The sequence below is a fragment of the Apteryx rowi genome, unplaced genomic scaffold, assembly GCF_003343035.1.
Source record: "Apteryx rowi isolate R43461 unplaced genomic scaffold, aptRow1 scaffold_46, whole genome shotgun sequence".
NCBI classification, from domain to species: domain Eukaryota; kingdom Metazoa; phylum Chordata; class Aves; order Apterygiformes; family Apterygidae; genus Apteryx; species Apteryx rowi.
In genome coordinates, this window is record NW_020450716.1 from 1578496 (window position 1) to 1606493 (window position 27998).

General features: G+C 46.2%; 1 protein-coding gene across 4 annotated transcripts; it reads left to right on the plus strand.

The window, feature by feature from the left end:
* Positions 1 to 1725: 1725 nt before the first annotated feature.
* On the plus strand, positions 1726 to 11643 carry KCNE1 (potassium voltage-gated channel subfamily E regulatory subunit 1). 4 transcript variants are annotated; one of them, XM_026077656.1, is made up of 3 exons: positions 4189 to 4216; positions 9631 to 9720; positions 10642 to 11643. In XM_026077656.1, the coding sequence occupies exon 3, from the start codon at positions 10690 to 10692 to the stop codon at positions 11068 to 11070; it is 381 nt and encodes a 126-aa protein (XP_025933441.1). In that variant the 5' UTR covers positions 4189 to 4216; positions 9631 to 9720; positions 10642 to 10689; the 3' UTR covers positions 11071 to 11643. The 4 variants fall into 4 exon arrangements, with proteins under 4 accessions (XP_025933442.1, XP_025933440.1, XP_025933439.1 ...); XM_026077657.1 differs by lacking the exons at positions 4189 to 4216; positions 9631 to 9720 and adding an exon at positions 1726 to 1739; XM_026077655.1 differs by lacking the exons at positions 4189 to 4216; positions 9631 to 9720 and adding an exon at positions 3661 to 3687.
* Positions 11644 to 27998: the final 16355 nt, after the last annotated feature.

Genomic DNA, 27998 nt, shown 5'->3' on the forward strand with positions numbered 1-27998 from the left:
AGAACTGGCGGGCCAAGAGGCACTGGCAGGGATGCGCCAGCAGTGGCACGCTGCTCTTCTTGACGTACTACCACCCAGGACTGCAGAGGAAGGCAAGCAAACACAAAAAYAGTGCCTTCCCATGTAAGTGTTTAGCACGTGTTTGGCAAAAGCTGCCCAAAAGCCAGTGATGAATGATCACAATTCATGGTTTTTGTGGTGTGGGGGATTTTGGTCTGTGCTCTTGTCCTTTTGCCTTGTTCTCCTGGTAACTTGGTCTCAGGTGAAAGACACTCTCAGTAGCCTTTTGTCATTCGTGCCAGCTGAGAGCCCTGCCTTGCAGAAAGGAGACATGAAATCAGGCCACTGTCATTAAGCCTTTGCTCAAAATACCTTCCTTGGATGCCAGTGTCCAGCCCATATCATGTCCTCATGGCCCCATCCCTGCTCCTACCCCTCTTCAAGAGGAAGGGCATGGCCACCAGGCCTACACAAGGGAAATATTCCTCTTTCCAAACATTTTCCCATGTACTGAGCCATAGAAAGAAGGAGGACAGACCAGGAAGTGACTTTGTTACCAAAGGCGATTTCGGTGACAAAATGATCTAACTTGTTACCAGATTTCCCCTGTGACGAGGAAGCAGGACCTGACTGTTCGCTCTCTCCTGTCACTGACCATGTAAGTACTCCTCCGGTCCTTTTCCTCATTTCTCACCTCCTTTCAAACTCTCTCCTGGTACGAGGCTCAGCTTTTAATATGCTAAAGCCAACCAGAAGTGGAGTAGGATGCAAGCAGACCACCATCTTTGCTACGTGCAGACACAGCACTCTAACCTTATTTTTGTTCTGTCTCCATTACCAGAGGATTTATCAATTTGTTCATCACGCAGTGCATTCTCTCCTTATTAGCCACAGCCCTTCATTATAGCATCTTCTCTTCTTGGAAATTTCTTTAGCATTCTATTAAACTCACAGCAACTCCTTCTGTGTTTTTGATCAGTTCACACACAGGCACATGTTTCTTTTTTTTTCCCTCTAGCATTTGGTGGCCATGCTTGGCCTGGAGTTGCTGCCGCTCATCGCTTAGAGGACAGAAACGACTACCTGAGTGCCACAGGGACGGTCCCACTCTGCCACTGACTTGTCTTCTGCATTTGGGCCATTCATTTAACTTCTCTTTCTTCCTTAGCTCTACAAACATTATGCTTCATGGCATGTGCTTAAAAGATCTCGAAAGGGGAAGGCTCTATGAGTGCTTTGGGGATGCATTAAAACAAGAACTACCAGGTCTGGCTCAAGACTTCTCAAAAGTGAAATGAAACTTAATTTTGCTGTCCCGGTGTGACCAACCAGGACATCCCTACAATGGAAGCAGGTTCAGAGGAGATGGACAAGGGCGATGTGGCCGCAGAGCTCATGAATAATGTAGGGTGTGACTGACCACGGCTGCCGCACAGAGCACTGACTTTATCTCAACACAAAGGGGACCTGAGGGTGGCCTTTGTTTTAGATAAACAGCTGTGTCAGTTGAATGGATCAATGGGTGATATAAATGTTTCTCCCCGAGTTCATCAAAAGACTGTGACCGTCTCCCTGAGTTAGCCAGGCCAGCATGGGAGGGAGCATATGCATGGCTCAGCCCAAAAGAGAGTATAAAAACTGAACAACCAACAAAAGAATTTTGAAGAGGGCAAGGGGCTTGAGCTGGTGTCAACCCATGTATTCCTTCCCAGTGACTGGGGACGCCTGGCGTCGTGACGGTGAGCATATTATAGAGACTGGCAAAGGGGATCACGCTTGTATTGTGATTGAACTGTATATTGCAATAGCTATATTTTGTTAAGTGTAACTTACACTTGTATTGTGATTTCAGTATATTGCTGTGTCATGCTGCTAAATCAAAAATCCCATGTAACATCAAATATCTTCAAGTAAGTAAATTTTGATATGACACATGACACCCTCCTTGTGCAGAATATCTAAAAGAGCTGGTTAGAGACTGTTGGACTCCGACACCGGGAGGAGGGAAACTGAGGCCCTCGGCAGAGGGCAGGAGCTTGCCCTCAAATGGCAGCAAAAGCAGGCATGTTTTTTCCAGGATTTGAGTCCAGCAAAACAGCTGTAGTGCAGTCGCCAGCMTTGCCCATCCCCTCAGTCAACAAAGTCTGCTGCTACAGGTTTCCCCCCGCTTTTGTCTGTACCTAGAGCCAGCCTGGGAAATTAGCCTTTTTAATAGCCTGCTCCCTCATTGGGAAGCAGCAATCTCCCAGGCAACAAAAACATAGGCTGCATCCCCCACCCCACTGAAAACATAAGCTAAACCTCCTGCAAACGGATATGCAAGAAAATATACTGTTTTCATCCATTCATGTTAATACCTCAGTTATCTTCCAAATTCTCCTCTGTGACAGTCATCCTAGCAACAGTCCTAAGTAAAGCTAAGCAGTGTCAAACCCAAGGGGCTGGCGCTGGCCCTGTTTTCTATGGACTGTTGAGAGTCTCAGGTCGGGAATTGTCCTTAGCAGCCACAGGCCAGTGCAGATCTGCCAAGGACCACCAGGGAAGAAAAGGGCATGTTATTCCCTGTCACCAGCATTCTCTGAATGTACTTAAGTGCCGCTGCCCTGGAAAGCTAATAAATTCATTTTATAGATTTCAGCTGGGCATTAATGAGCACTCCCTTTGGCTGACTGGTGACTACAGACATCTCTTTCTCTCAAATGGAAAATAGCTCTTTTTAGGTCATGAATAGGCATCAGTCAGTGCCCCCCCCCCATAGCAAGCTCTGTGTGGGGGTTTCAAGGGGCAGCRCCAGGAAATGGTTCCCACCACCCCTCCTGCTCGCACTGCAAAGAGCATAATGCTGCTGGAAGATGGACTTCACCTTACAAGCGTGTCGTAACAGCCCCTAATCCCAGGTTATTCTGCTGCCACTATTCTTCTGTACAAAAATGCCTCCCTGCGTGCCTGTGTGCACATTTTTGCATATCTGCACAAGCAATGGAGGAGCRGTACTCAGCGCACAGCAATGACGGCTGTGAGAGGGCCCACTCTCCAGTCCCTTTCCTAGATCTGAAGAGATACGGGGCACAGTGTGCATGTGTGTGTGTGTGTGCAGGGAAGCAGGGAGACTCCCACGCCACATGCCAGGCTGGGACGCAGGCACAGGGCCTGGGTGACCGGATGCGAGGACAGCTCACGTGGGGCGAGCAGGGGGTGCCGGCCAGGGCAGCTGGGCTGGCAATGCCCCAGTGCAGAGGCCAACAGGCACCAGGCCCATCTGTCACACCAAGCACACCCTGCGGTGCCAGAGCCCGCTGCAGCGCTGCCGGGACTGGGCAGCCCCCTGCTACTCCCAGGGGTGCCCAGCCGGGGCTGCCCCGTGCCCGCCTCCCGCCCCTGCACCGGCACACGGCGGTGCATGCACCCTGCAGTGGGAGGCCGGCTCACAGCACCCATGCCACGGGCTCCTGCCCTCCCCCAGTCTGGTGAGGCCGGGAGTTTTCCTGTTCRCCTCTTACCTTTTGCACTGATCCAGAGGACAGTGAGCAGCCGGGCTGCTGTCCCTGCCGGAGCCAGGAGCCAGCACTCGCCTGCTCACACCTGGGCAGGCATTAGCCCTCGGGGCTTTCCACAGCTCCTGTCTTTCTAATCCTCTTTTCCTCAGGAGGGGCTGGAGCCCTGCATCCGACCACACTCTGCTGCCAGGTCTGTACCGATGTTCAGCGCAGGGGACCGTGGAAGAGAGTTGGGGGGGGGGGAGTGAAAAATAGAGGGACTGCAGGAGCCATGGTGCTGCTGAGCGTCTCAGAACAGAATTGATGGAGGATAAGAGGCAGCAGCAGGGTTTCCGCCTGCCAGTTGYTGTTTGCTGTTGCAGCCGTGCCAGTGTTTGGCCACTCTTTTGGTCTGGGTGCGAGCCCAAGGCAGCTGCATCTAGGTGGATAAACTTTGCTGCATGGTATTTGAGGGATTGCTAGTTTTTCCACTTCAAAATGGTACGATGTGCTTACAGTGTGCATAAGGGGACTAGATTTCTATCTTGTGATCAGATAAAGCTAGTTCTTTTGAAGAGAAATGAGTGTACTTGCTGCATGAGTGTTGCTACTTAAAGTGAAACAAGGACCTGAAGTATTGCTGATATGGGTAGTGGTGGACAGTCTGAGGACTGACTAGAATATCCCCTCTCATCTCCAGAGGCTAAAGATCTGCTAGAGAAAGTTGGGAACTGCAGAAGGTGGGTGCCTTCCGTGCATTACTGCAAATCTCTCTGCATAACCCTGCTTGCTTTTGGACAATGCATCTGTGTCCTGTCTCTGGCAGGATCGCAACATCAGGGATGCTGCACTGTTGCACAAGTTTCCAGGAGCTTCAGGGAGGAGGGTCTGTCCTGCACAATGCTCTGGCCTCCAGAAAGTTGTCTGACCTACCCACCCCTGTAATGAACAGCCAGGGAAATGAGCAGGGGAGGTCAGCAGGTCCATTGCTTTATAATACTGGCAAAACAAACTGTTGGCAGAAAGTGCAGGGAGGTGGGCAAAGTGCTGTGCTAACTTTTGCCACTGGCTTAGCATAGGCTTTCTGTGTGTGTCATCAGCTCTTGAGAAGTCACTACTGACTGTGCTGGATTTTCTAAAGGTACATATTGCTCTAGCTTCTCCAAGGTTCTTCTGCTTGGTTACTACTGATGCTCTTGGCAGCAATGTGAGGGAGAGATTGCTGGAGATCTTTGCTTGGTGTAAATCAGTATAGAGCTCTTGATTTATGAGAGCTGAGAAAATTATAACAGGAGAGGAATATCTGTCATTTAACATCCACCTCTGTCTACAACATAAATATAACATTTTAACCTCAGCAGGGAAGAAAACTATGGCTAGCCAAAGTAAATCAGTTTGCCCTCTTACAGTTCAAGGACAAAATTCCCATTGAGCTCCAAAGCTGAGTCTCAGAACCTCTAGGAACATTATATGACAGAAAATTGTATCTTTTCTTTTTAAACCCTAACAGTCAGTTGGGGCCCAACAACATCTTGCCACATGTGCTCCACTGAAGCTCAGCTGTCAGAAATCAGCCTAGCTCAGATATTCAGACATCAACAGGATGGACCGGGCTGGAGCTGATTGCTCCAGCTGGGTTGGAGGCACTCCCCTCACACGAGTCCCAGGCAGAGGCATCCAGGTTTCTAGAGCAGCCTTCAGCCTGCCTTTGAGCACAGACCCATTTTGTTTTGCCTTTTTTGGGAACCAGCCAGATGTAAGTCAGTTCTGACATTTTCAGTGTAGGCAGAAGTAAATACTAAATGATGCCAGATGCTCTGCAGCTGCAAATTGCTCTACTTGAATTCAAATGTCAGTTTACAGCAAGTGAGGCTCTCCAGTGATGTCCTGTTCACAGCCCTAAAYCCCAGTAGCAGTGGATGCGACTGCCCCAATACAGAGCTGGGCTCGGAGTGCTCTCCAGCTGCTCTCTSTAGCCCCCAAACAGGGTCAAACTAAGCCTGAATGATGCGGGCAGTCTTGTTGACTTCCATTTCACAGCTCCAGTCCTCCATAGCTGTAAGCACTTGGATGTTTTAAAGAAGAGATTGTGAGAGAAGGTCTGTCGTAACATGGTCATACAAGAGAAACGTGGACTCAGCCATGCTCACGAATGGTCTCCGAGCTGGCCAAAAGCTGCTGCATGTGTGGGAACTATTCACACTYGCACCATCTCTGTCCTCCAGTCCTACAGTGTGTGCTGCTTCACGGCTCCAGGAGCAACTGGGTCCTCCCTGGGCATGGCCATCACAGCCCTCCAACACAAGCAGTCTTGTTAAACCAGCGGGCCTTGGTGGCTTAAAGCTTTCTTCGCTATTTCCCTGTGTTAACTGTTAAAATGCAATCTCAACAGGCATCTGCTGCCAGAGGTCCCTCATCCCCCACCTCAGGAGGCTGCTCTCAGGGCAGGTGCTAGGCCAGGTCTCCTTCCACCTCAGAGCCTTGCAGGCAGAGGGAAGATACAACCACAAGCCAAGTGGCCACCAGGGATTTATWTTTTACTTTTCACTCTAGAGAACAGCTTTCCATCACTAGGAGGTCTCCCCTCTCTTCTCTCAGCTGTGCCCCGTAGCTCTTGCCCAAGCCACAGAGAACTGAGTGAGCAGCAGGTGCTCCTACAGGAATGGTGTGGAGGGGTTGGGCAGTGTGAACAGACCTTGGTGTACTTGGGCATAAGTGGACTAGGATTTTTTTTCCTTACATGGGGGTCTTTGGAGGTATGTGAGGGATGGGAGTGGTGGTTTGTTTTTTTTTCACACCAGTGAAATCTCATCATTGCAAGTAACAGCACCARACCACCTGTGTAAGTACATCCCTGTGGAAACTTTTGCATAGAATAACTTCCATGTTAAAACATCCCAAACAATACCAGTCAGCAAACAGCAAAAGGAAACACTGGCCAAGATCCTCTGATCGTCACTGAAGTTAGATGGAATTGCACTGTTTTATACCTGCTGAGAACCTGCTCATTTGAGCAATGTTTTAAAATGTTTTGAAAGGGGTGGTAAAGCTGCCACCAGATGTGCTCAGATGTGTTTCCTTCCTCCACTGACTGAAGAAACAGTGGGTCATATCCATCTGGCCAAATATGGACACTTACAGTGTAGGTCTGTCTCCTAGAGTCCTGCTCTTGGCCATTTCCAAACTCCAGACCCTGCCCGTGGCATCTTGCCTGTCATGTTAAACTCATCTCCATGAAGATGTCAGCCAAAGCAGGTCCATCTATGGCTTGAGGAAAAGAGGGCAAGTGGCACTTGGCAGAGAGAGGAGGGACAACRCTTAGGTGGTGAGGCCAGTCCCAGTGGTGCTGCTCCGTGCCACAGACCACCACCAGTGGAGCAGTGGTTCAGACCCTCATTATCATTTAATGGAAGATAATCTTGGGCARTGCTGGCAGTACATCAGCACTGCCAGTAAACGCGAACACAGCTCCCATCACAGCGTATTGGAAAGAAACTGAGCATCGCTTTGCTTTGGAGATATATGTGATCTGTTTTTAGTGTAAAGGGCAGAGGAGCAGCAATACAGCTGAGAGCAGAATACGGCTCAGGCTGCTATTAGCCTTAGAGAATTCCCTCTAAATTACTGGCAAATCAAAACGTTGCTGAAATATTTAGAGTTTTGCCTGAGGTCATTTTTTAACGTGGGCAGCGAACTGCTGCTGCTCAGTGCTTGCCCCCTAGAGCAGTAGGACAGACAACCCCAGCACAGACTGAAACCTGCTGTTGGGCACTGTGGCATGAGGGCACCTGCTCCAGGCAGGGTCCCTACTTGCAGGGGTGGGACCTGGGCCCTGCTGATTCTGGAGAGGGCACGATTTCACTTGGAGCTCCTCAGGGTTGCACAACATGGGGACTGGGGCAGGGATTGCAGTTTGCTGCCAATCAGCAGTTGTCTGGTGAGAGCAGCAGAGAGCAGCAAGCCACTCCAGTTCTCATAAAAAAATTAAGATTGTTTGAGACACTGAGATGTGACTATCTGTCATGGACTAGACCACCCGCACAGGTGGCTCTTTACAGTCTTGTGTACTCCAGCTCTGAACTAGCAACTGTACGGATTTTGGTGGAGTTGAACAGGGCTTGTGCAGTGGTGAAGGAGGCCTTTAGGCTTGCTGAAATTTCAGGAGCAGATTTTCTGGGGAAAAACAGCTTGCCTCTTCCCTTTCTTAATCTCTCTGGTTGTTGCTGTCTGATGTGGTTATGGAGACGGGGCTGCTCCGGCAACAAACTCCCTGCTGCCTTCCAGCCCAGTCAGTGCGCAAGCAACCTTGCAACCCTCAGAAATCTCCCCAGTCTTCAGTCTCCTCATGTGCACCCCAGATGTGGCTGATCTGTTCAATTTAGCTTTGAAAACCGTATTGGCCTCAGCTCAGCTTTTGATCAGCACTGGAAAGGTGGGCACAGTGTTAAAACATAACAAGTGGAGTTTGTGTACACTTCTATCTCTTTTTCCTCCTTTTTTTTTTTTCCCCACTTGCATGCAGTTAAGGAATCAATTTCTGGGTTTGCTAAAGAAAGCTCATGCAGGCATTGTAATTTATGGGAATACAGGGAGGTAGCTGAGGATTTCCAGCCTCAAGATGTCAATTCAAAAGCACCTGAAGTGTCTTCAGTGCTACTGATAAATATCATGAGCAAATATTTGCCTGTCTTTCCAGAATAAGGTGAGAGATCCAATGACATTCTTTCTTGTTTTGATTTAAAGTTATTGCAATGATTTGCTAGCAGTTTTACATTTTACAGTATTGACATGCTACCCACACTTAGGAGGAGTAATCTCAGATAAAGGTTTAAACTTCATTTTCTCTCCCTTTCCTTTTAAAAGGATCTGAAAAGAGCTGTGCAATGTGAATAGATTTTAACTATTAAGCTCAAGCTGCCAAGATGTTATTTCCTGTAGCTTTGACTCATGCAACTAAAGAAACAAGTTGGATCAGAATATTGTTTTGTATAGGGGATTTTGTCCCCCTCTGCCACTCCCAGCCTCAGCTCTGTTTAAAGCCAAAATACCAAGGCCCACATTCATGTGTGTGCTCATTTTTCTTGCTGGCTGGGCACCCCTGAGCTCCTCGCCATATGAACCACCTGGTGCAGCACRAATCTGAGCCCACAGGAGCCTCTCCTCAACTCCCAGTAGTTACCCACTTGCCAAGTGAAGGAGTCTGATTTCACCCGGTGTGGGCTGATGCCGCTCATGTCCCCTGAGATTTTATGGTGAAGGGAAGAGCACTGCTTTCTCTACAGAATTTATAATCCTGCACTGAGTGTCTGACTTTTAAGTAAACCCAGCTCCAAATCCATGACTGCAAAGCTTGGAGGTCTAGTGAAGTTGTTCAGACAATTCTGGAGTTAAAATCAGCAAATGCAGTTGTATTAGCAACTAATTCATGAGCGTATGGTTGTATTCATGTCTGCATTTTTCAAGTACTTCATTCAGCTGTAATGGCACCTGCTAGAACAGAACATACTGAGTAGATAACTGTTGTTCATATGAGGAACAGAAGGTCATAAGATCAATTATCTTTTCTCACTTCCTCTGTCTCTCAGCATCTCCTTTAACAGCGTTTATACTATAACTAGGCACAGACAGTTCAAAGAAGCCTCCAGATATATTGCATCTACTGCAGTGCCATTACTGGCAGCTGGAGGCTGTGTGCACAGTTAAACTCTCTCCTTTGCAGAGGTCCTGCACAATATCGATGCATCATTAATGTCACCCTCATGGAGGGGTTTAATTGCTGCCTAGGACTTTCAGTGGCTTTCTGCCCAAGGGTTCATTTCATCCTTGATGTATTATAAATGAATATAATACAGTACCTCTTAAAAAAAAAAGTAAGTATGCTGGAAAAGCTTTTGGTAATACACTGGCCTGCTCTCACAGRTTTAAAACTGCAGAAAGCACTGACAGCCATCTTATGTTATCGCAAGATTGCTCTTGCAGAAGTAACCTTGAACAACAGTAATTTATTCATGGGTGCTAAGGGCAAAAAAGAGAGAAACTGTTGTCTTAATTTTCTAGAGACATTTTAATTAGGGATTATAGTGAGATTATCAGTCACGTTACCTGGCCTCAGAAGCTTTGGGAATGCAGTGCTGATGGGATTGCTCTTATTAAGTTATTTACAGATGACACTGGAAAGTGGAAAAGGACCCTTCACCTTCTGTAATCCAAAGAGTGCCATGACTTGGACACCTTGGATGTTCAGGTACTCCTCAGTGGTACCATCTATTGCCCTATCCCTGATTTGCAGTGATGCCAGTGAAAGTCCTTTAACTCAGACAATAAAACACAGGTTGTATAGCAATTTAGTTTGGAAGGAAAAGCAATGAACTAGCTGGGGAAGAGCTGCTATCCTATAGGAGGGAGGATGAAGGGAATTTCATTTCCAGTGTGTAACAGCCACTGCTGGAGAGGCAATCACTACCTCTCTGTTTATCCACTCCTTGGACGCCCTGTGTGCCACTGCGCATTGGGAAGCTGTATTAAATTAGCTTAGGATAAATTTATGTAGAATGTTTGGTTGCTTGGTTTTCCATGGTGTTTATTATGATGACAGTTACAGAAAAAAAGGCAAGATTCCTCATCAGGAGGGAAAATGAGGAACTGGCTGCAGAGTGTGAGAGTTGTTTCCACACTGAGGCTCAGATACAAAAGTTTTGTTTCCAAATTCAATCCTTAAGCTGAATTTAGAGAGGACTGAGGGGAGTCATGATAACAGTCTTCAAAACTGGAAACAGTTGCTGCAGAGTAGGAGCAAGATATTCCTCATACCTGTCCGGGATCAGAGAAGAAGTCATGGGCTTTAAATAGCAGCACAAGAGACCTGGGTTAGGTATCTGAATGAGGGGCCATAAGCTGGGATAGTTGAGTACGGCAGCAAGTGAAGACTGAGGACATTGTGTTGTAGAGATTTTTAAGACAAACATTTCCAAGGGATGGACTCAGCCTAGCTAACTGTGCCTTGAAACAGGAGATGAAGAGGATGACCTTTCCAGGCCCTTCCGGTTGTATTGCTTCTGCCCCTGCCCTGAAATAGTTTCCTTGTTGAGGAAGGAAGCCAGTAAAGACAGAAAGAGAGAAATGAATATTTATTTGATGAATGTCCCTGTTTTTTATACTTTTCTAGGAAAACCCCAAATAAGGAAGAAAGAAGTGCAAGAGACAGAAAAAAAAGATGTTGGTGCTGTCTAACGACACAGTACTGAATTCACTCCTCTCCAAGCTGTTTCAAGACTACCTGGAGCAGACAAACAGCTCTGCACCTTCTCATGTCCAAAGTGGTGGTGACAGCCTGGAAATCGTCTATGTGCTGCTGCTGATCGGCTTCTTTGGCTTCTTCACGGTGGGAGTCATGCTGACCAACATCCGCGCCAGGAAGCTGGAGGACTCCCGTGACCCCTACAACATGTACATTGCCTCAGACGTCTGGCCCAAGAAGGACAGGGCATATTTTCAGGCCAAACTCACAGAAAATTACAAATTGTGCTGTGTCTTTGAAAACCCTCTGGCTGTTGAGCAGCCAAACACACAGATTCCTGAGGTGAAGTCCTCCTAGCAAAATGGAAGAAAGGATGAACTTTACAGAGGGACAACCTGAACAACACCTGGTATGAACCAGGTTAGCTTTTTGCCTGGCCTGCCCAAGCAGAGCTGCCTGCACTGGCCTTGGCCAGCCTGAAAAACTGTGAATTAATGGTGAAGCTGACAAGTTTGCAATAACTGTGGTGTTGCAAAAATGCCCGACCACAAGTCCCTTGTTGCAGTCACTCTAAGATCAGGAGGGGGCACACACCGTCAGGGGGGAGCATCATGGACTCATCAGCTTCACCCAGAGAAAAATGCAAATGTTGACGTTGCCAGTGTAAATGCTTGCAGTAGTCAGTGTAATTAAAACCAAAACGGATCAAGCATAGGCTGGAAATATTAACAGTCAAGGACAGTTTAGGCAATGCCATTTTCAAGTAAGATCAGCTTCTTCCAAGAAAAAGTAGCTGAAATACTTCATTTGTATTTTTTCCAAGTATAAAATAATCATTTTATAGAATGTGCAATGTTGTAGATGACCTGTTTCTTTCCAAATCATTCACCTTCTTGAGATAAAATTTTAGAAAAAGGTTTCCATTTTGCACTGAAAATAATTTCTGTGGAAAAATGCAAACTTTTGAGGAAAATTTTTTAGTGACTGACCCTAATTCCTGGCAGGTCCCACAGACCAGCCTTGCTGACTGCTTTTATTTTTCCTTCTCAAGGATCGAGTTTTAAACTGGCAGTGATATCCACCCTTGTGAGAAGACTCAGTGGCACACAGGGTTTATGTCATGCAAGCGTGTATTATTTTGAGAGTTTAAATCACATTTAGTTGTTGTGCTAGCCCTTGGCTGGGAAGTGGATTTCCACACTGGTGAGTTGTCTCATAAAATGTCTGATATTTAATCAGTGATTCAGCTTATGTCTGTGTTCAAACTTACACCTGTGAGCAGTTCCTTTAGCTCCCAAGAGTAGCCTCACTCAGTCTGGTTCTTTATTACAGTATCCCAAGAGAGGTCCATGCCAGCAACGTTTTCCTGTCCTTGGCCTCCTGATGGTCTCCTTCTGTGGGCCACCTCTGCTGAGCTGCCGGGGGAAAGGCAGCAGCCGAACTTTGCTTCTGAGGCAAGAAGTATCAGCTGTTTGTGTTAAAACAGAAAAATACAGCTCCCTTGGACACTGCATTACTCAAAATAGCAACCTAGCCAGCTTGAAGCCTATTTTCTTGTTTGGGATCAAAGCAGCAAATGTCTGGGCAGAAGGGGGTTCTCATTTCTACTCTGCAGATACACATCCCTTTTTTAGCTGCTGGATAGTAAAGTGAAGTGGGAAAGGCTTGAAAGAAAGCCACGCAGAGCAGTTGCTTCAAAGGCAAAGTGAGGGTGAAGCGAGGCAGATAGCTACCCAAGTGTTTGAACAGGCAAGGGGTATGAGTCACAGCATATTCCCTTTCCATGCATAGATACTTCCCTAGCATTGCACTTTCATTAAAGCAATACTCCTGCCATGACTGTGTTCCCAGAATACTTGAACTTATGACAATTAAAATACAGGGTAATTTTTTCAAAGTCATTTATATGGCGCCTACCATTAAGCTGAGGGCAAGGTACGTGTTTTAAGTGTCCTGACCAGCTTGGAAAATCTCCATTGGTTTAATTATCTGAGTCACCTTTTGCTCTAAAGGAATGTAAACCAAAGCCAGTCTTTGGAAAAATGTTGACTTCCTAGCTTGGGCACTGCTCTTCTGGGTTCTCACTGTGCAGTCTGCTTATTACTTGCACTTCCCTCCCTCTACGGGAGTACAAATGATCTTGCTTGCTGATTCTGCAGAGTCAGGCCTGTGTAACATTACTAAGAATGTTTAAACTTGCATTAAAAAATGTCCTTTAATTACATTAAAATCTTTAAACATTAAGCTTGTCAAAACAGCTCCCTCCTGCAGCTCCCCCTCCACACCAGGTATTTTCAGGTATTTTGGGTCTGGGCACTGGCTGGTCACCTTCTTTTAATAGCTCCAGTGTAATTATTTGTGATAAAGGTGATTGATTGTCAGCATTAGTTAACTTCCTTTTTTTTTTTTTTTTTGAGCTCTGCCTTTTTATTTATTTAAAAAAGAGGGAAACACTGTCATAATGTTTTCCTGTGTAGTCAGGGTACAAATCACCTTTCGATGGCAGTTGTAGACTCCCACCATGGACTTTCACATTACCTTTTAATCTCGTATTTCTCCTTTTTCCCATATTTTTTCACTTGTACAAAACTAATAAAATATTAGTTATACCCTGTGCTTGTGGGCTCAGATGTTTTTCCTCAGAGCTGTTTCCCAGGCTTACAAAAACRGAGCTGGTGCTGTCTGATGGGCACTCGCTCGCCCTCCCCGTTTCTACATCCTATTAACCAGGGCTGGACCTGGATGGTGAGATATCTCTCAGCTCACCTAGATCTGGAGAAACATCAAAATGCCAGGGACAAATTCCTCAGGTAAACTCTTATGGTTTGCAATACCTGGGGCTCAGAGAGGCAGACCTGCCTCTGGTGTGTGCCCAACGGGAGATGCCAGGTGCACCCCAGGAGAGATGCCAGGTGAAAGGGGACGAAGCAGCCATGGGGCAGGAACTCCCCAGCAAAAGAGTGAGGTCCTGCAGTGCACAGGGTCCCGCTGCTCTGAACAACATGCCGCTCAGACAGCTAGCCCAGCTGGAGCTGGGTGGGATGCTCTGTTGTCCCAGGTTTTTTAAGGCTAGAAAGAACTGTTTTGATCACCTAAAGGTAGGTGTACGTACCATCAGATCTGTAGGGTTCAGGTCAGCCAGGCTGGTCTGTTTGTGTGCACTCCTTCAAAAAGTCTCTGAAATCTCTTTCTGTATAGCTCCGGATTGTATAATAACAGTGCTGGAGCTATAATGTGTGCGCCAAGCTGCTGTCTGCATAGCAAAGCGTCCTCCAGGGCTTGTAAACACAATCCTCGCTTCCTCTATCATTACATTGACTAATGCAGGATGGCTGACATGAGACCCACCTCAGACTGTATTGGAGAGGAGAAAGAGTGCTGGCTGGCCAAGGAGTGCCTAGAGATGTGTGATTAGTTCTCTTGTTCGTCATGTTTGCCACAGACAAAAGGTCAGCAACAAAAGCTGTCATGTAATTATCATTAACCAGCACTCACATTTTCCAATTTCCTGCTTGCTGGGGAGACTGAAGAAGCTTAAAGTCATTAGGCAAATGTGTTGCACTTTCTTTGGTCCAAGCTTTAAAAGTTTTTTCTCAGGAGTTATAGAATACCTAGGGAAACTATCAGGGATTTGTTTTTCTCTGTTCCCCAACAGCTAAAGTCCCTGGTTTCACCAGCCATGCCTTACTCTAGTAGGTAGCCTTGTTGCTGGTTGGTCATAGTGAGCGCACCGCCAGGCACAGACATTGCTCTGTGGCTACTTATGTTTTATAGAACAGAAATGGCATTCGTAATTTAAGTCCTGCTTTGTTAACAATGACATGATAGTAGTGTACAAATGCCTCAGCCAAAATCAAAGTCTTAATATAATAGGCTCTCTGCTATGTATATTTTGAGAGGTTCTGTTTTGTAGGGCTACAGACTAACCTCAAAGTTGTGTGGTATGAAACCACACGTATAAAACATATAAATAATTGCAGCACATGGACAAGAGTCTGTGTCATACTTCGTGTAGGGGAAGGTCAGCCCTCACATCTGGGGGAAGAAGCTCCAGGGTGTGTCTTAGCTAGGTTATTTGGCCTCCATATCATGGGTGGCTGAGGTCTCCCTCTTCTACCCTTTTCTGCTTGCCCTGGAAACCTGTCTGGGCTGCCCAGACTCTGGGTGACGCTGTGTCCACTGCAGCCCCCCCAAACGCCAAGCATACCTCTTCAGGCAGCGCTTGCAAAGTTGTTGCAGGAAGGTCCCCTGCAATGTATCTACCATTGGCATCCTTCCCCAGCCACGCGCAGAGCAGTGTGTAGTACACAGCAGGGCGCAGCCACCCTGCTCTGACAGYGTGCAGTATTTACTGGAGCGAGATTAAGTTTTCCTGAAGTTATGTCAGCATGGGCCCACACAGATGTTGTGTGGGTGGACTGACTTCAGCTTTAAGGCAGTCAGATGCCAGCTCTGGCCATAAGAAAGCACAGGTGCAGGGCTGTGGCTCAGGCCTGTATCCTCTGGCTCTAAGCAACAGGAAGAAGTGGTTTACATGCAGGCAGTACAGAGGCCAGGGAAGCAAGTCTGGACTTATCTGTACTACCATGTAACCCAATGTGCGCAACCTTCCCATAGGAAGCCCAGACCAAGAGCACATCCTCTGCCTTTGCTGCAAAACCTGCCTTCCACTCTCACAAGCCTGGATAACTTCAGGCCCTGGTTGTTATTTCTCAACACACTGAGAACTTGATTCGCAGCAGCTGGCTTTTGATTATACCCAGCAGAAATCTTTTCTGCTGCAGGTATAAAAGATCAAACCTCTGGTATTAAGTATTCCATCTGCAAAATACTTCACAGACACAGGCAGTCTGAGTGGGCAAGTTTGAAGTGAGTTTGCCCCCCCCCCCAAACACACACACACTCTCTTTTATTCTTTTGAATTCACTTTATAGTTATCAGCATTATCTTTATTTGCAGTTGGTTAGGTCAGACTTGCTACACAGGGAAACCATGCACAAAGACAAGCAGGAGGAAACTGATAAAAATAGAAGATATGAGCAATCAGAAGTAAGCAGCACATTTTTTACAGTTCATAACTGGAGTAGTAATTATCTTATATAATATTTCTATGGCATCCTGTTTCATTTTTACACTTTGTTATCACTGTGCCAAACTCACTCCCTAATCTCCTTATCCAGCTGGAGCCATCAGCTACGCATGTGAAATCTCCATGAAACCTTTCTCAAGCAATTGCTCAAGGGACCAGCACAAATGTGATTGCTTGGCAGAGGAGGCTGTGAAAGGTCATGCTGCGTTTCACTGGGGATGTGGGCAGGAGGCTGTTCCTTGAGACCAGAACTGTCTGCTGAGCTGGGTTCATAGACAGGTTCAAGTAGAGAAATGGTCCTAGTCAACTGCCTTCAAATGACAAGAAGCAAAGGCCCACACCCTGCCAAAATGCTCCAGCAAAGTACTTATTCTTGCCTGTTCCAGGGCAGAGCTCACAAGCATCGTTGTTTTTAAAAGACAGTTTTCAACAATGTTTATGAGTGTCCTTCAGATCAAAGAAAAGGAAAGATGTACRTAAATATAGATGGAAAATGCATGGGCGCTAAATCTAGAAGTGAATATTATGACCATCTGATCTGATTCAGCGGAAGAAGGGCCAAAGACTCTAATGCAATACTTTCTCCAGCAGGCCCAGAATTTCTGGTTGAGCTACAGCATGTTATTTTTAGGGGCACACCCAGGCTTGCTGAAAGAATTCCTCCGCTCCATCCTCAGAATTAAAACACTGGGCCAGGGGCCACCAACCTTCCATGACGAAGAGCCAAGCAAAATAAAATGTGACATTTCAATGTAAGAGCACTTGCTCTAAAAAATGCTTAATTCAGTATTTGTCTCATGAGTTGTAACAGTAGTTTTATGACAGGTACACCACGCACCACTAAACACAGCTGACCTTTACAGAAATACATTGTTTGATATTGCCTAAGGTCCCACAGATGGATTCTTGGAATATTATAGTTCTAGTTTTCTTTCTAAATGCAGTAGCTTTCACACTTTTATGAGAAAAACACAACTTATTATCCCAGCTGCAGGCATTCAGCCTGGTTTAATCCCGAGGATGAGGCAGCAGCTGCTGATCAGCAGAGCATCGTTACCTGATGTGGGGTAACGCTCATCTGCTTGGTATCTGCCCTTCAGCAGCGCCTCTTCTGCCTCCCCCCACTGCAGTATTCCCCACCAAATCTCCCTTCTCTGCCATGGTCCTGGTCATCTCCCCTACCTTCCCAGCCAAGTATCTCACCTCAGTGGCCTACTAGTCTCTCCCACCTCTACTCTGCAGGTCCTCGGTGGGCAGAATTGAGCATAACCCTTTGGCCAAGCGGGGCCATATCAGCAGAGGATCTACCCCGTTGTTCCCAGAGCCTTAGCTCCTATTTCCTTTTTCCTTATGACCTCTAATTGCAAGTGGCCGGGTAATTTGTCAGGGAAACTGCTGATTCAGTGACTGTTCTGGTTCATTGTTGTGCACGTAAACCTCAAACCTGTGGTCTTTATTCAGGCCCATGGCAACAGCAAGCTAAGGGACCTCTAATCTGATGGAACATTTTGCCCTTGCAATTTTTTGTTTATTATTGGCTTCTCACCTAACAATACAAAATGATTCTGGGAAAAACGTGCAAACAGTAACCTCATACCAACTCTGTATGTGCAGGCTAAATTCCTTTTCCAGGCTGTTCAAGCCAAGCTCGCCCCGCAGGTACCTGTGCAGCTTTACTCACAGCAATTTAGTTCCCAGGATGTGAGAGGTGAATCTGAGGTGAATTTTAGCTGGATCCAGAGAGTGGAGGAAAAAAAATCAACTCTCGCTACCTTTTTATCATTTTTTACTTTAATATGCAAGAGTTACAGTGCAGGAATAGGCAGTCCAGCACCACACATCAGTTAGGTACCTTCTGTAAACCAGGTAGCCACAGAGATTTACCTTCAGGCAGCCTGTGGCAGGACTGAGATGTAAAATTAACTGTCTGCTGTGCTTCTATTTATTTTTTCCCCCCTAAAAGTAAGATCTCTCTTTAACACCAACAATTCAGCAGTCCTACCACCTAAATCTTGACCTTCAGCTAGGGATTATAAGAGAATAAAATGCAGCTTGAATAAAAGTAAGAAGATGAGAAACATACTGTTTCATGCTAATCAAAGTTTCTAGTAGTGTTGGCTAGCTCACTGCAAATACAGGCAATAGAGGGAGGATCTTCTTTGTTTCCGACAGATTATTTCATCTGATATGTGCACGTCAAACAGCCTCTTCTGGATTTCTGTGCATGTATGTTGCTCCTTACCTCTGTTCCCAGAATTCACCAAAATGCAGAAATTGCTATACCTTTTGGAGTTACCACCAGGGCCCAGGGAATGTCAAATAACCAGGACAAGCTTGCTGGGGGCTCAAGGAGACCAAACAGGAGCACTGGCAGCATTCTAATGAGATTTCCTCTGTGCTCTCTGACAAAGAAAAATACATAGAAAATGTACTTTCAGGTACTGTGCTGTAACACCAACACCCTGCCTTTATAGATCTTTTCCTGGATGTCCGTTCGGAAACCAAACTTCAAGAATCATTGGCATGAAAGGACATTTCTCTGCACATTTGGAACAAGCTGCTGAGTACCAGAGGTTGTGGTGGAAATCCATGACACTTCCCTTCTTACTTGCTCTCTGAGCATCCACTAATAACTACTGTCTGTGAGAGGACAGGGCTAGGTAGACATTTGGTCTGCCTATCAGGGCAGTTCTGAATTTAAATGATGACATTAATTTCTTTTTGTTATCTTATCTTTATAGCGTATGGTTCCCAATGCATGGCCTGCAAGGGAACTGGCCTAGTCTGAGGAACAGTATCATATGGTGAAAACTGATAAGTTGTGTTCCCGTGGTGTAAAAAATGTATGAAGCTTCCTTGCCTCGGTGTGTGTGTTCAGTTTTTTGCGACACAGCGCATGGGTGCCAGGGCATAATCGCAAAAAAAACAGAGACAAGTGTCAAGCAAGTTAAATGGCAATGAGGCCTGTTGCCCCTCCCAGAGGCCAGTAGCCCCAGTTCTCCCGCTAAGACCCCAGGGACCTGGGGGTAACTGGAGGCATCACAGCCAAACCGGCAGCACTGGCTCTTCCTTCCTTCCTTCCTTCCTTCCTTCCTTCCACCAGCCCTGGGCAGCTTTCTTCTTCTTTCTCTAATTTCCTCTGGTGAGAAATGAAACAACCAGTGCCTTATACCTCACCCTGAGTGTGGGTTTTCCTCTTTATTTTTCCACAAGAGCAGCTGGCCCTTCTTGGGACCTGCAGAGAATTAAGTAGTCTGTGAAAATTAAAAAAGGGAGAGAAAGGATGCTGCAGCCTGACCATGGTTCTATCAGGCATTTTTGTGGTTCTATTACATGTTATGTTTTTTCATTCAGTGAAGAGGGCAAACACACACCTATCGCAGGGACCTGACCAACGTGTGCCATTAAGTACCCCATTGCTCAGGTGCATAGCCTGCTCAGAGGAAACATGTTAAACCCCAATGCAGGTGGTTCAGGCTAACACATTTTATCTGGAAATCTTCAGGGGAGGGGGAAGAGGAAACAGGCAATTACGGTGGCTGGGAAAACACAGGGCAACCTGTTAAACTACCTGGCTCACTGCTGTTGTGTGGGCCCTCACCTGGCGTGCCTCCCTAGATCATGGCCCCGCACAAATACTCTTATTTTGCTGACACCTCCGCCTTCCATTTTTGGGACATTATTGGCAGATCCTAGGCTGTTGTCCCCAGCTGCCCAGCCAATGGTTTAAGAAGTGTCCAAGTCAAGGTCRATATCCTAGAAAATCACCATAGTGATGGTGCCCTCCTCTTCCACTTAACTTGGTGACCAACGGAGTGCAATTGGGAGTGAAACATGGGAGAAAAAAGGTGTTTGTACAGTTTCTGCCTATACGTTGTGCCATGGATATACCAGCAYGCATCATAGATCTTGTTGGTCTTCAGTGGCCTGCTGTGCTTGGTTTTCCCGCTCTGGCTCTCCTCCTTCTCTGGGAAGGGCACTTCTCTGGTATGGCCACCAGCCAGTGGCCACTGCCACAGGCCACGCTAAGGCTGTCCTGGGGTGATGTTGTCCTGAGCAAGAGCTCCTTAATGTGGAGCCTGTGGTGGAAACAGGAAGTGAAGCACAGGATGGGAGTGGCAATTGCTTTTATTGCTGTCCTGAAGATCATACTACTCAAACTGTATTACCATGTGTTTTGGAGAGGAGCCAAAAACGTGAATGTTGGACTGTAGTACATGCAGATCTTTTTGTTTCCCAGGTACAATTAAAGGACTATATCCAGAGTTTTACTGCTAGTAGGTGAATCAGAAGAGACAAAACCTGCATGTGGCTCAGAGACAACACTCCTGAAGCAGTTACATCTATACAGAGATCGCATTTGAAGTGAATCAGGTGGTGGAGCATGGATAAGTCAGCAGTACTTTTTCTGAAGCATCCTCTGCTGTGAGAGGATGGGTTCCAGCTGCCCTGGCTGTGAGGGCTGCCTCTCAGTGATGTGGTGTCAGACAGCATTAGAAAATAAAATCTCCTGGCAAAGGAAGAGTCTGAGAATGGTAGGAGAACAGCAAAGTGTGTGGAGGTCTGGTGCAGTGGAACATTGGGAAAGCTGAAAGTGTTTAGAAAGATCAACCAATAAATGTAGGAAAAACAACAGAAAAGGATTTAGGAAGACAGTAAAGAAACAAAGAGGAGACCAAGCTTAACTGCTTGAGACTCTTGTMGTGTGAATCGCTCTTAAGACAATCTAATAACACTGTTTTATAATCTGACTCACATTGCTTTTCCCACAGAAGGCAGAGGGTCTTTTCTTTCATGTGGTGGGTTCAGGATGCAGGCAGCTCTATATCTATTGCTGAGGACACATTATTGGGACATCTAAAGGTCCTGTTGGAATAACCAGATAAAAGGAGTGTAGGCACATCAAGGGAGCTATCTGACTGCAGCACATGGGCACTGCCAAGTGGGGTGCAGAGCAGAGACTCCTAAGCAGGTGTGCCAGCACCATGCTGTTTCTGTTTAGCCCTATAAAGATGCCAGTTCATAATCAGGAGTGCAACAGTGTTTCACGTAAATACCCAAGGATTCAAATGCGCTTTTTCTCACACCTGCACGTGGGCATGGAGAGAGACAAATGGGTCACCAGATGATAACCAGGGCTAGCCCAAAGGCCTACTATTGCAATTGCAAAATGAAAACTCTGCCTCATCCTCAGCCACAGAAATCCAGGCAATGCAATTCATGACATGCTTTGACCTGAGCAAGAGACCATGTGCACTGCCTTGAACTGGCACCATTACCTGCAATCCTCACTGTCAGCCACCATGAGTGCCCCTTCTCAGCCTCTTCCAGGAAGATGACTCAGCCATCACTGAGGGGAAGCTGAGAGAAGGACGCCACAGATTATCACCCTGCCCAAACAGAGTCCTTGGAAGGGTTTTTCTGCATAAAATAGCTCAGTGCTCTAACAAATCCTCCCAGCTTATGCCTAATTTTCTGCAAACTGGGCATAGTTCCGCTCTAGTGTTGGCTACTCCAGCTCTTTGCAGAGCAGGTCTCCTCTCAGCACTGCAGCAGCATGCCAGCCTTCCTGGGCATTGTGCCCCTGCCTCCTGGGTGAGCCAGGCCTGCCTCTAAGACACTTCAGGGCCCTCTGGACAACAGCAGCCCCCAGGAGGATTGCTGGGGACAGGGTGCCCTTCAGTCTCTCTATCTGGGGTATGGTTCATTCCACCCACATTCCTGGAGAAAATGCCTGCCAGTGCATGACCCAGGTTTTTTTAGGAAGTCATGTGACTTGCATGCAAGGTACCACATGGGGTTTTGGTCATCTGTACTCCTGCCCCTGATGACCAGTGTGGTCTGTCTCAGGGACTCGTCTGCATGAGGAATGCTCCGTTGCTCATTTTAGATCCAGACATTCCTTCATTCTGCTTCCTCCAAGGCAGTCAGGTCACCCTGGCTCAGCAGGAAATATTGCTTGAAGACATGATCCACCTTATATCCCACAGGAGTGAGAGCATGGAAAACAAGCTAGCATGCTGCAGAAGAAAGTGTCCATGGGAAATGCTTAAAGTCTGAAGCTTGTCCAGGCTCTTCAATAGCACACTGAATCTTCTGTTCCTGGCTCATTCCCACCCACGGGATTTTAGAAACATGTCTGCCTGTCTTGATAATGCTCCACATGTGTTTCCAGGTGTCCTTAGCCCCTGGAAGGGGGGAGCATGGAGACTAGTTCAATTTCCGCTGGCCCTTTTATCCCTCACCACAGTTTTGATTCTTGTTGTAATGTTGGCAACACTCTAAAATTCTACATTAGGGCAGAAATACGACTAAAGTACTCTTGCTGATTTGTATTTTTTTTCTTATGTTATCTTCAAGGAAAAAATAAACTTAAATAGTATGAGGATTAGATCTTCAATTGATATGCCCAAGTGTATCTCCTATAGCTGATGGAACATCCCAGTTTATTCTGAGGTCTCTATATTTTCATTGAAAGACTGTCAAAAGTTTCCCTCTGGCCTTGCTATTATGCTTGTGCTCCAAACCCATTCCCTCATCCCTCTTTCCTTTTTAAAAGAAAGGTGTCATCTGGCACCAGCACAGACTTCTAGGGCTGTGGGTGGAGGAAGGAGGCTGTCTCCATTAGGCAGGTGCTGAGTGCTTGTTCCTGCTTAAGGGACATGGTTGTGTTTGCACACCTCTCTCCATCCATACTGCAATGGGATCCAGCCCTGTGATGCACTCCCACAACTTCCGTCCCTGTAAAGAAATCCTCCCCTCACCTAAACATATAGGTTACCCCAGCTCCTTTATTCACTTTACAGAGAATTGTGTCTGGATGTTTCCTCCAGGTAATATGGGATCCTTTTTGTCCTGCCTTTGGGAAGAAGAAGTAGGAATCCTACACACTCRGCCTCAATATGACTGAGGGTGATGTTCATCTCACAGCGCTTTTACTGTCTTCAGGTTAGAGGCTGACATTAATCATATAGTCAATAGAAAGTAAGCCCCTCCTGAGGGCACACCATGCTAAGAGAGATGTGCTCGTCACCTTTGGGGCTGCCTGTCCGTCTGCATCGAGCAGAGAAGCTCCCCATACAGYCCCAATCACTGAGATATATCCCACTTTAGCTGTATGCATGAGCCTGTCCCTGTCCTATCCCCAAGTGATGTGGCAGAACAGGTAGACATCATCACCAATGGGTTTGTTATCACTGTTAATACTTTTACATGTTCATTTGTTTTTGTTCACAAGAAAAAGGACCATCAAATCTAAGGAAGGGGTATGAAAACAGGTGGCTTTTCCCTCCTCATACTCTAGCTAGAGAGACAGGTGGGGTAGGAGCTGCAAAGGAGACTTGGAACTATACTTGGTGGGGCAAATGGACAAGGTGCATCCTTTTCCCAGCTCTGACCACACTAGCTCCAAAGCTGGAAACAGGATAGTGACTTTAATGTAGTGCTGGCCCTAATCTGATGAGCTCTGCAGAGAAGCAGGCTAATGAGCCATGCTGCAGTGCCCTGCTGACCCAGCTATGCCATTCCCAGGGCCCTCGCTGGCATCTACACGTGGCCTTGCACTGTGCCTTGCTGATGTACTGGCTCACTCACAGCCAGCCTCAGTCTCCAGCACAGCCCTGGGCAAGACAGTATAGAAATGCCAGCTGGTATTTTGTCCTCTCCCCTGGGTTTTGTATCTTGGAGTGATTATGGCTTTAAATTGCTAATACTCTCAGTACCGCGTTTCACTCCTAGAGCTTGGGGTTAGTTGTAGAAGTCCTGTAATATTGCAGCGGTGCAGGTTATATACAGATGGGGAAAGCACAAGAGGGAATTTACCCCCAGCTCTCTWTCCCAATAGACCTTGCTGCCAGTGAGACACAGATCTTGTTTTCGCCAACCTGCTTCTGGTTTTGTCCTCTTTCTGGCTCTGCGTTTGTTAGCCAAAGGTGCAGCTCATCTAACGAGCTGCTGATACTTTCAAAGTACTGTGTGCATTGAATCCAGCAAAGATTAGACGTGAAAAAATGAGTAGTTTGGAACTGAGTCCCGCAGCAAGATTTATGAATCTGTCTGACCACAGTTTAATAGCAATAGCTGCTGATGCTTCCTGAAGGCAGACAGACCTTGCTGTCATGGGGCCCTGGTCACCCTAGCTTTTAATAGTCCTACTCCCTCCTGACTTTTGGCAGGGAAGGAAAACTAGCCTACTTTAGCTTAAGTTTTACTCTTTACTGAGCAGGCTTTAGTGGAACTGTTCTGTCATCACAAAGCGTCCCCCTGATAGTGATTGTCTGTGGCTCCCATGGCAAAATCTGAGCTAAATCAGAAATGCTGTACGCTGCAGTCGGTGTTACATGTTGATCATAAAAGGGGACTTGAATGTGAAGGGGTGCAACTTGTACTGTTTTGCCATGTAGAGGGTGGATGAACTGGATAAAGYGCCCATGCCCAGCTGGCAGAACAGGATAGGGGAGGCTGTGGCAGAAGGATGTAAGATGAAAGATAGTAAGGTTGCTTCATCGAGCATCCTCTTTCCCATTCCTGTCAGTACTTTCTTTCCCCATCCTTTCTCCAGAAGGGTGAAGCAGGAAGAACRGGGACATAGGTGTGCACTGAATGAGGAGAAATAACTGAGTATCCTCCTTCCTGTTGCTTGAGGAGGTGGCACCAGCCATGAAGTCTTGGGGGGGACTAGAAGACAGTTTCCTCCCCACTTCTTTATGTCACTGACTTTAAAAATGACAGATCTATGATGAATAAYCAAAAAATCAGCCTTGGACACACAATCTGTTCTTATACAGGCTCTGTCTAGCAACAAGCACCTGCCTGGAGAAGTCTTTGTGCTTTATTTTGCCCTGAACTAAGGCAACTGAGTTCTCATCAATGTTATTCTCACCTGCCACAAGATGAGGAAACATATGGCCACTTGCCTGGAGTCCCCATGTTGTACAAGCCTTGTATGCCCATAGGATCCTGTTACCACATTACTTTGGCAACACTCCCTCATGCATAATGTGCCTGTGATTACTTGCTAGAGGCAAGAAGCAGAGGCCACTCCTCTCTCATGCTCCTTAAATAGTTAAATGCATTGGTCAGCTGGGAAAAGCCTCACAGCTGAAAGAGGTGCTGCTCCCAGGGTATAGCCAAGTCTACAATGTAAGTAAGTAAGCTGTTTGAACAAGTACAACATTTTGTAGCTGTTGTTATGGTACCTGGTGGGTCTGGAATGTCTGCATGGAGATAAACAGGCACTATTTTAAAAGGGGCTATTTTTGAGATCTCTAATCTTCTTGATTATTATGGATACAGATTTTTCCTAAAGTGCTGTTCTCTGATAATTAGCTCTGTTTAACACTCGAACTACTAGTCATTTTTGGAAAATTAGCTAGATGATAGGGCATTATACATATAGCTATATGAGTGTTTTTTTATCTTTGTATGTTTGTGTTTGTAGGGAGAGGAGAAGTATATGTACTCATATCTGTGTGCATACCTTTATGTCCATGGTTTTATGCTTATTTATGTGATAGATGATAGTAAAGAATACTCATAGCTGATAAGTATGGAACATGCCTATGCACGTACTCAAAACAGAAAATGGTTAAAATGGAAAAACAATGCTTTGGCTATGGAAAAAAGCAGTGGAGAGGGGATTGTGTAGAAATGAGATGAGTCCAGTGTGGAAGAAAAAAGCTGATTTGTAGCCTGTGTATCTAATATGAGGATGGAGAGAAAGAGACAATACGGTCACCTGAAGTCTCAAGGAGCACCAATGTGGCATCCCTGTATCTTTCCAATATTATGGGTGGATGGGTGTATATACATAGACAAATGACAGAGTCTTATTTGTACAAAACCACTGAAGACTGTTTTCTCTCTCCTGAAGGTCTGGTGTGGCACAACAGCAGTCACTAATTCTTCCCTAGATGCCACTAAAGGCAGATCCTGTTCCTAGCTTTATTGCCTCTCATTTTTGGGCGAATACTGAGGTTCTGCAGGCCTTTCAGTTGTGTTGCACTTCTTCCTGGCCTCCGAGATCCACTGGCTAAAAATCCCCGGCGCGCTGTGTGCCTGACCTGAGGAGAGTTATGTAGTCGTTAAAGTAATGGGTGATGCTCTGCCCTTTCAGCTTGTTATGTCATTTGCCTCAAATGTCTCATTATTTTTTTTCTGGGGATTTGCATCTTTAGCATTGCTTTTTTGTTGTATTTCATATAGGAGAGAAAGCCCTTCAAAATGTGGCCCATTACATGCATTCCCCCCATGTTTTCCGTACATACAGGATTTTACCGCAGTGGAACAATGCATGGCTCAGTAATACTCACACTTGGCAGACTTTTCAAGTGCCAGTCCAACATTTAACTGGTTCCAGTTTTATAGAGCACAAAGTACTAGGTACCTTAGAGAGAAATGCATGAGGAACTGCATGTTGAAAAATTGTGCTTTTGAATTAAATTTTAAAAATCCAATAATCTGTGTGCCTCGCTAAAGGACCAGACACACTCCAGTAGTGGCGGGAGTCATGGAAGCCAATGCCAAGCGCGGGAACTCAAGGGCAGCGCCGAGTGGTGGTTCCCAGTCCTAGATCATCTTTCAAGAAAACAAGATGAGAGGTCCATCTAAAATGTATCCTGTCTCCAAATATGGCCAACAGCAGAGATCTGAGGAAGGGTTTAAGGTGACCAGAATGTGGTTTTGAAATGAGTGCAGACCTCCCACTGCAACAAAATGCTAGCAGTGGTAGGCATTGGAAGTAGTAAATGTGAATAAAAGAGCACTCAAAGCTTAGTCTCACTTTTATTTAGTTGTAAATGAGTGTAACTGCAACAATCAGGCACAACATAGTCTGGGTRGCAGGGGGGTATTTCTTCAGCAGGAGGGGGATTGCAGAAAGTTAGGATGTCTGTGTGTCAAGAAAAATAAGGAGCACTGCTCTATCCCTGAACTTTGGTGCTCCCCAGGTGTAGCAGCCCACCATGGCATTGGCCACCAAACCCAGGGCAGCAGGTATGGTAGAATATGGTGGAGAGACAGAGAAGGGATACGTGGGTTTTTGGAGCAAGAGAAAAAAATCTTGTTGTCAGAAGTCAATTCACTTTCAGTAAATCTTTTTCAGCATAAAACTTTCAGCCAGTGCCCACTTGAGGTATAGATCACTTTTTTTAAATTGTGCTCTCTGAAAGGTGAACAACAAGACAGATTTCACTTTTGCAAAGTATTATGAACACTGATTTCTACCTGAACCAAGTACATATAGCCAGATTGGACTTGGGTGCAAAGGTGTTTTGTAATTTATGGGCAGTTTAATTGCATCTGGTTTGGAATATGGCAGGGATCTTGCCTTTTTATTTTTCTGTATAGACGCAAAAATCCTGGTTAGCTAAAGACTAAATCCTACCCCAGTTAGGTGGTCCAAAATGCCCACTATTGTTGCAGTTTGTGTTATTTCCCAGATGTGTTTCCAGTTCCTGTGCTGCGGTTGTAAATCTCCTCGTGCCTCTGCGCATGGATGTCATGTAAGCTGTATATTCAACTCATGTAACCGCCAGCTGGGGTTATTTGGCTATTAATAGATTCCAAACAGACCAGTCACACCCCAGCCGACGAAGTAAACACGTGCATTAAAAGATAATAATTGCAAGGAGGAGGAAACCTAACCAGGAATAGCTAATCTTAATCATCCAGGATGCTCAGGCAATTTCAGACAACCGATCAGCGCTTGCACGTTCAGGTGACAGGCCCAGCACAGCTGGCCCAGAGAGGAAATGCCTGGCTTCCCTGAGTCAGCAGTAGTGATCACCACAGCATGGGACACGTGGAGAGGAGATAAAACACCCCTTGCTGCCAGTGCCTGCTCTGGAGAGAGCAAGCAGGATGAAAAAGAAAAGGAGGCCACCAACTGGGGATGCCCRTTGCTCTGATGTTGGGTTCTGACCACGAGCTTTTCCAAGGGTAATGCTCATTTTAATGCTGCCAGATGTCTCTTGGTGACTGGAGGAGTGAGCTGCCCTCAGGAGCTTTCTCTAGTTCCCATCAGAAAATTCTCTTTTTTTTAATTCTGATATAGCTAGCTCTTTAAGTGGTTTCTTGTGTGAGATTTAAGGAAGTGGTCAAAGACTCAGATACTGTAAATCAACAGAGCTTGTTCTGAAATATGTGGGGTTGTATCTTCAGTTTGTATAGACTTTTTGAAGCAACACAAGTTTACCAG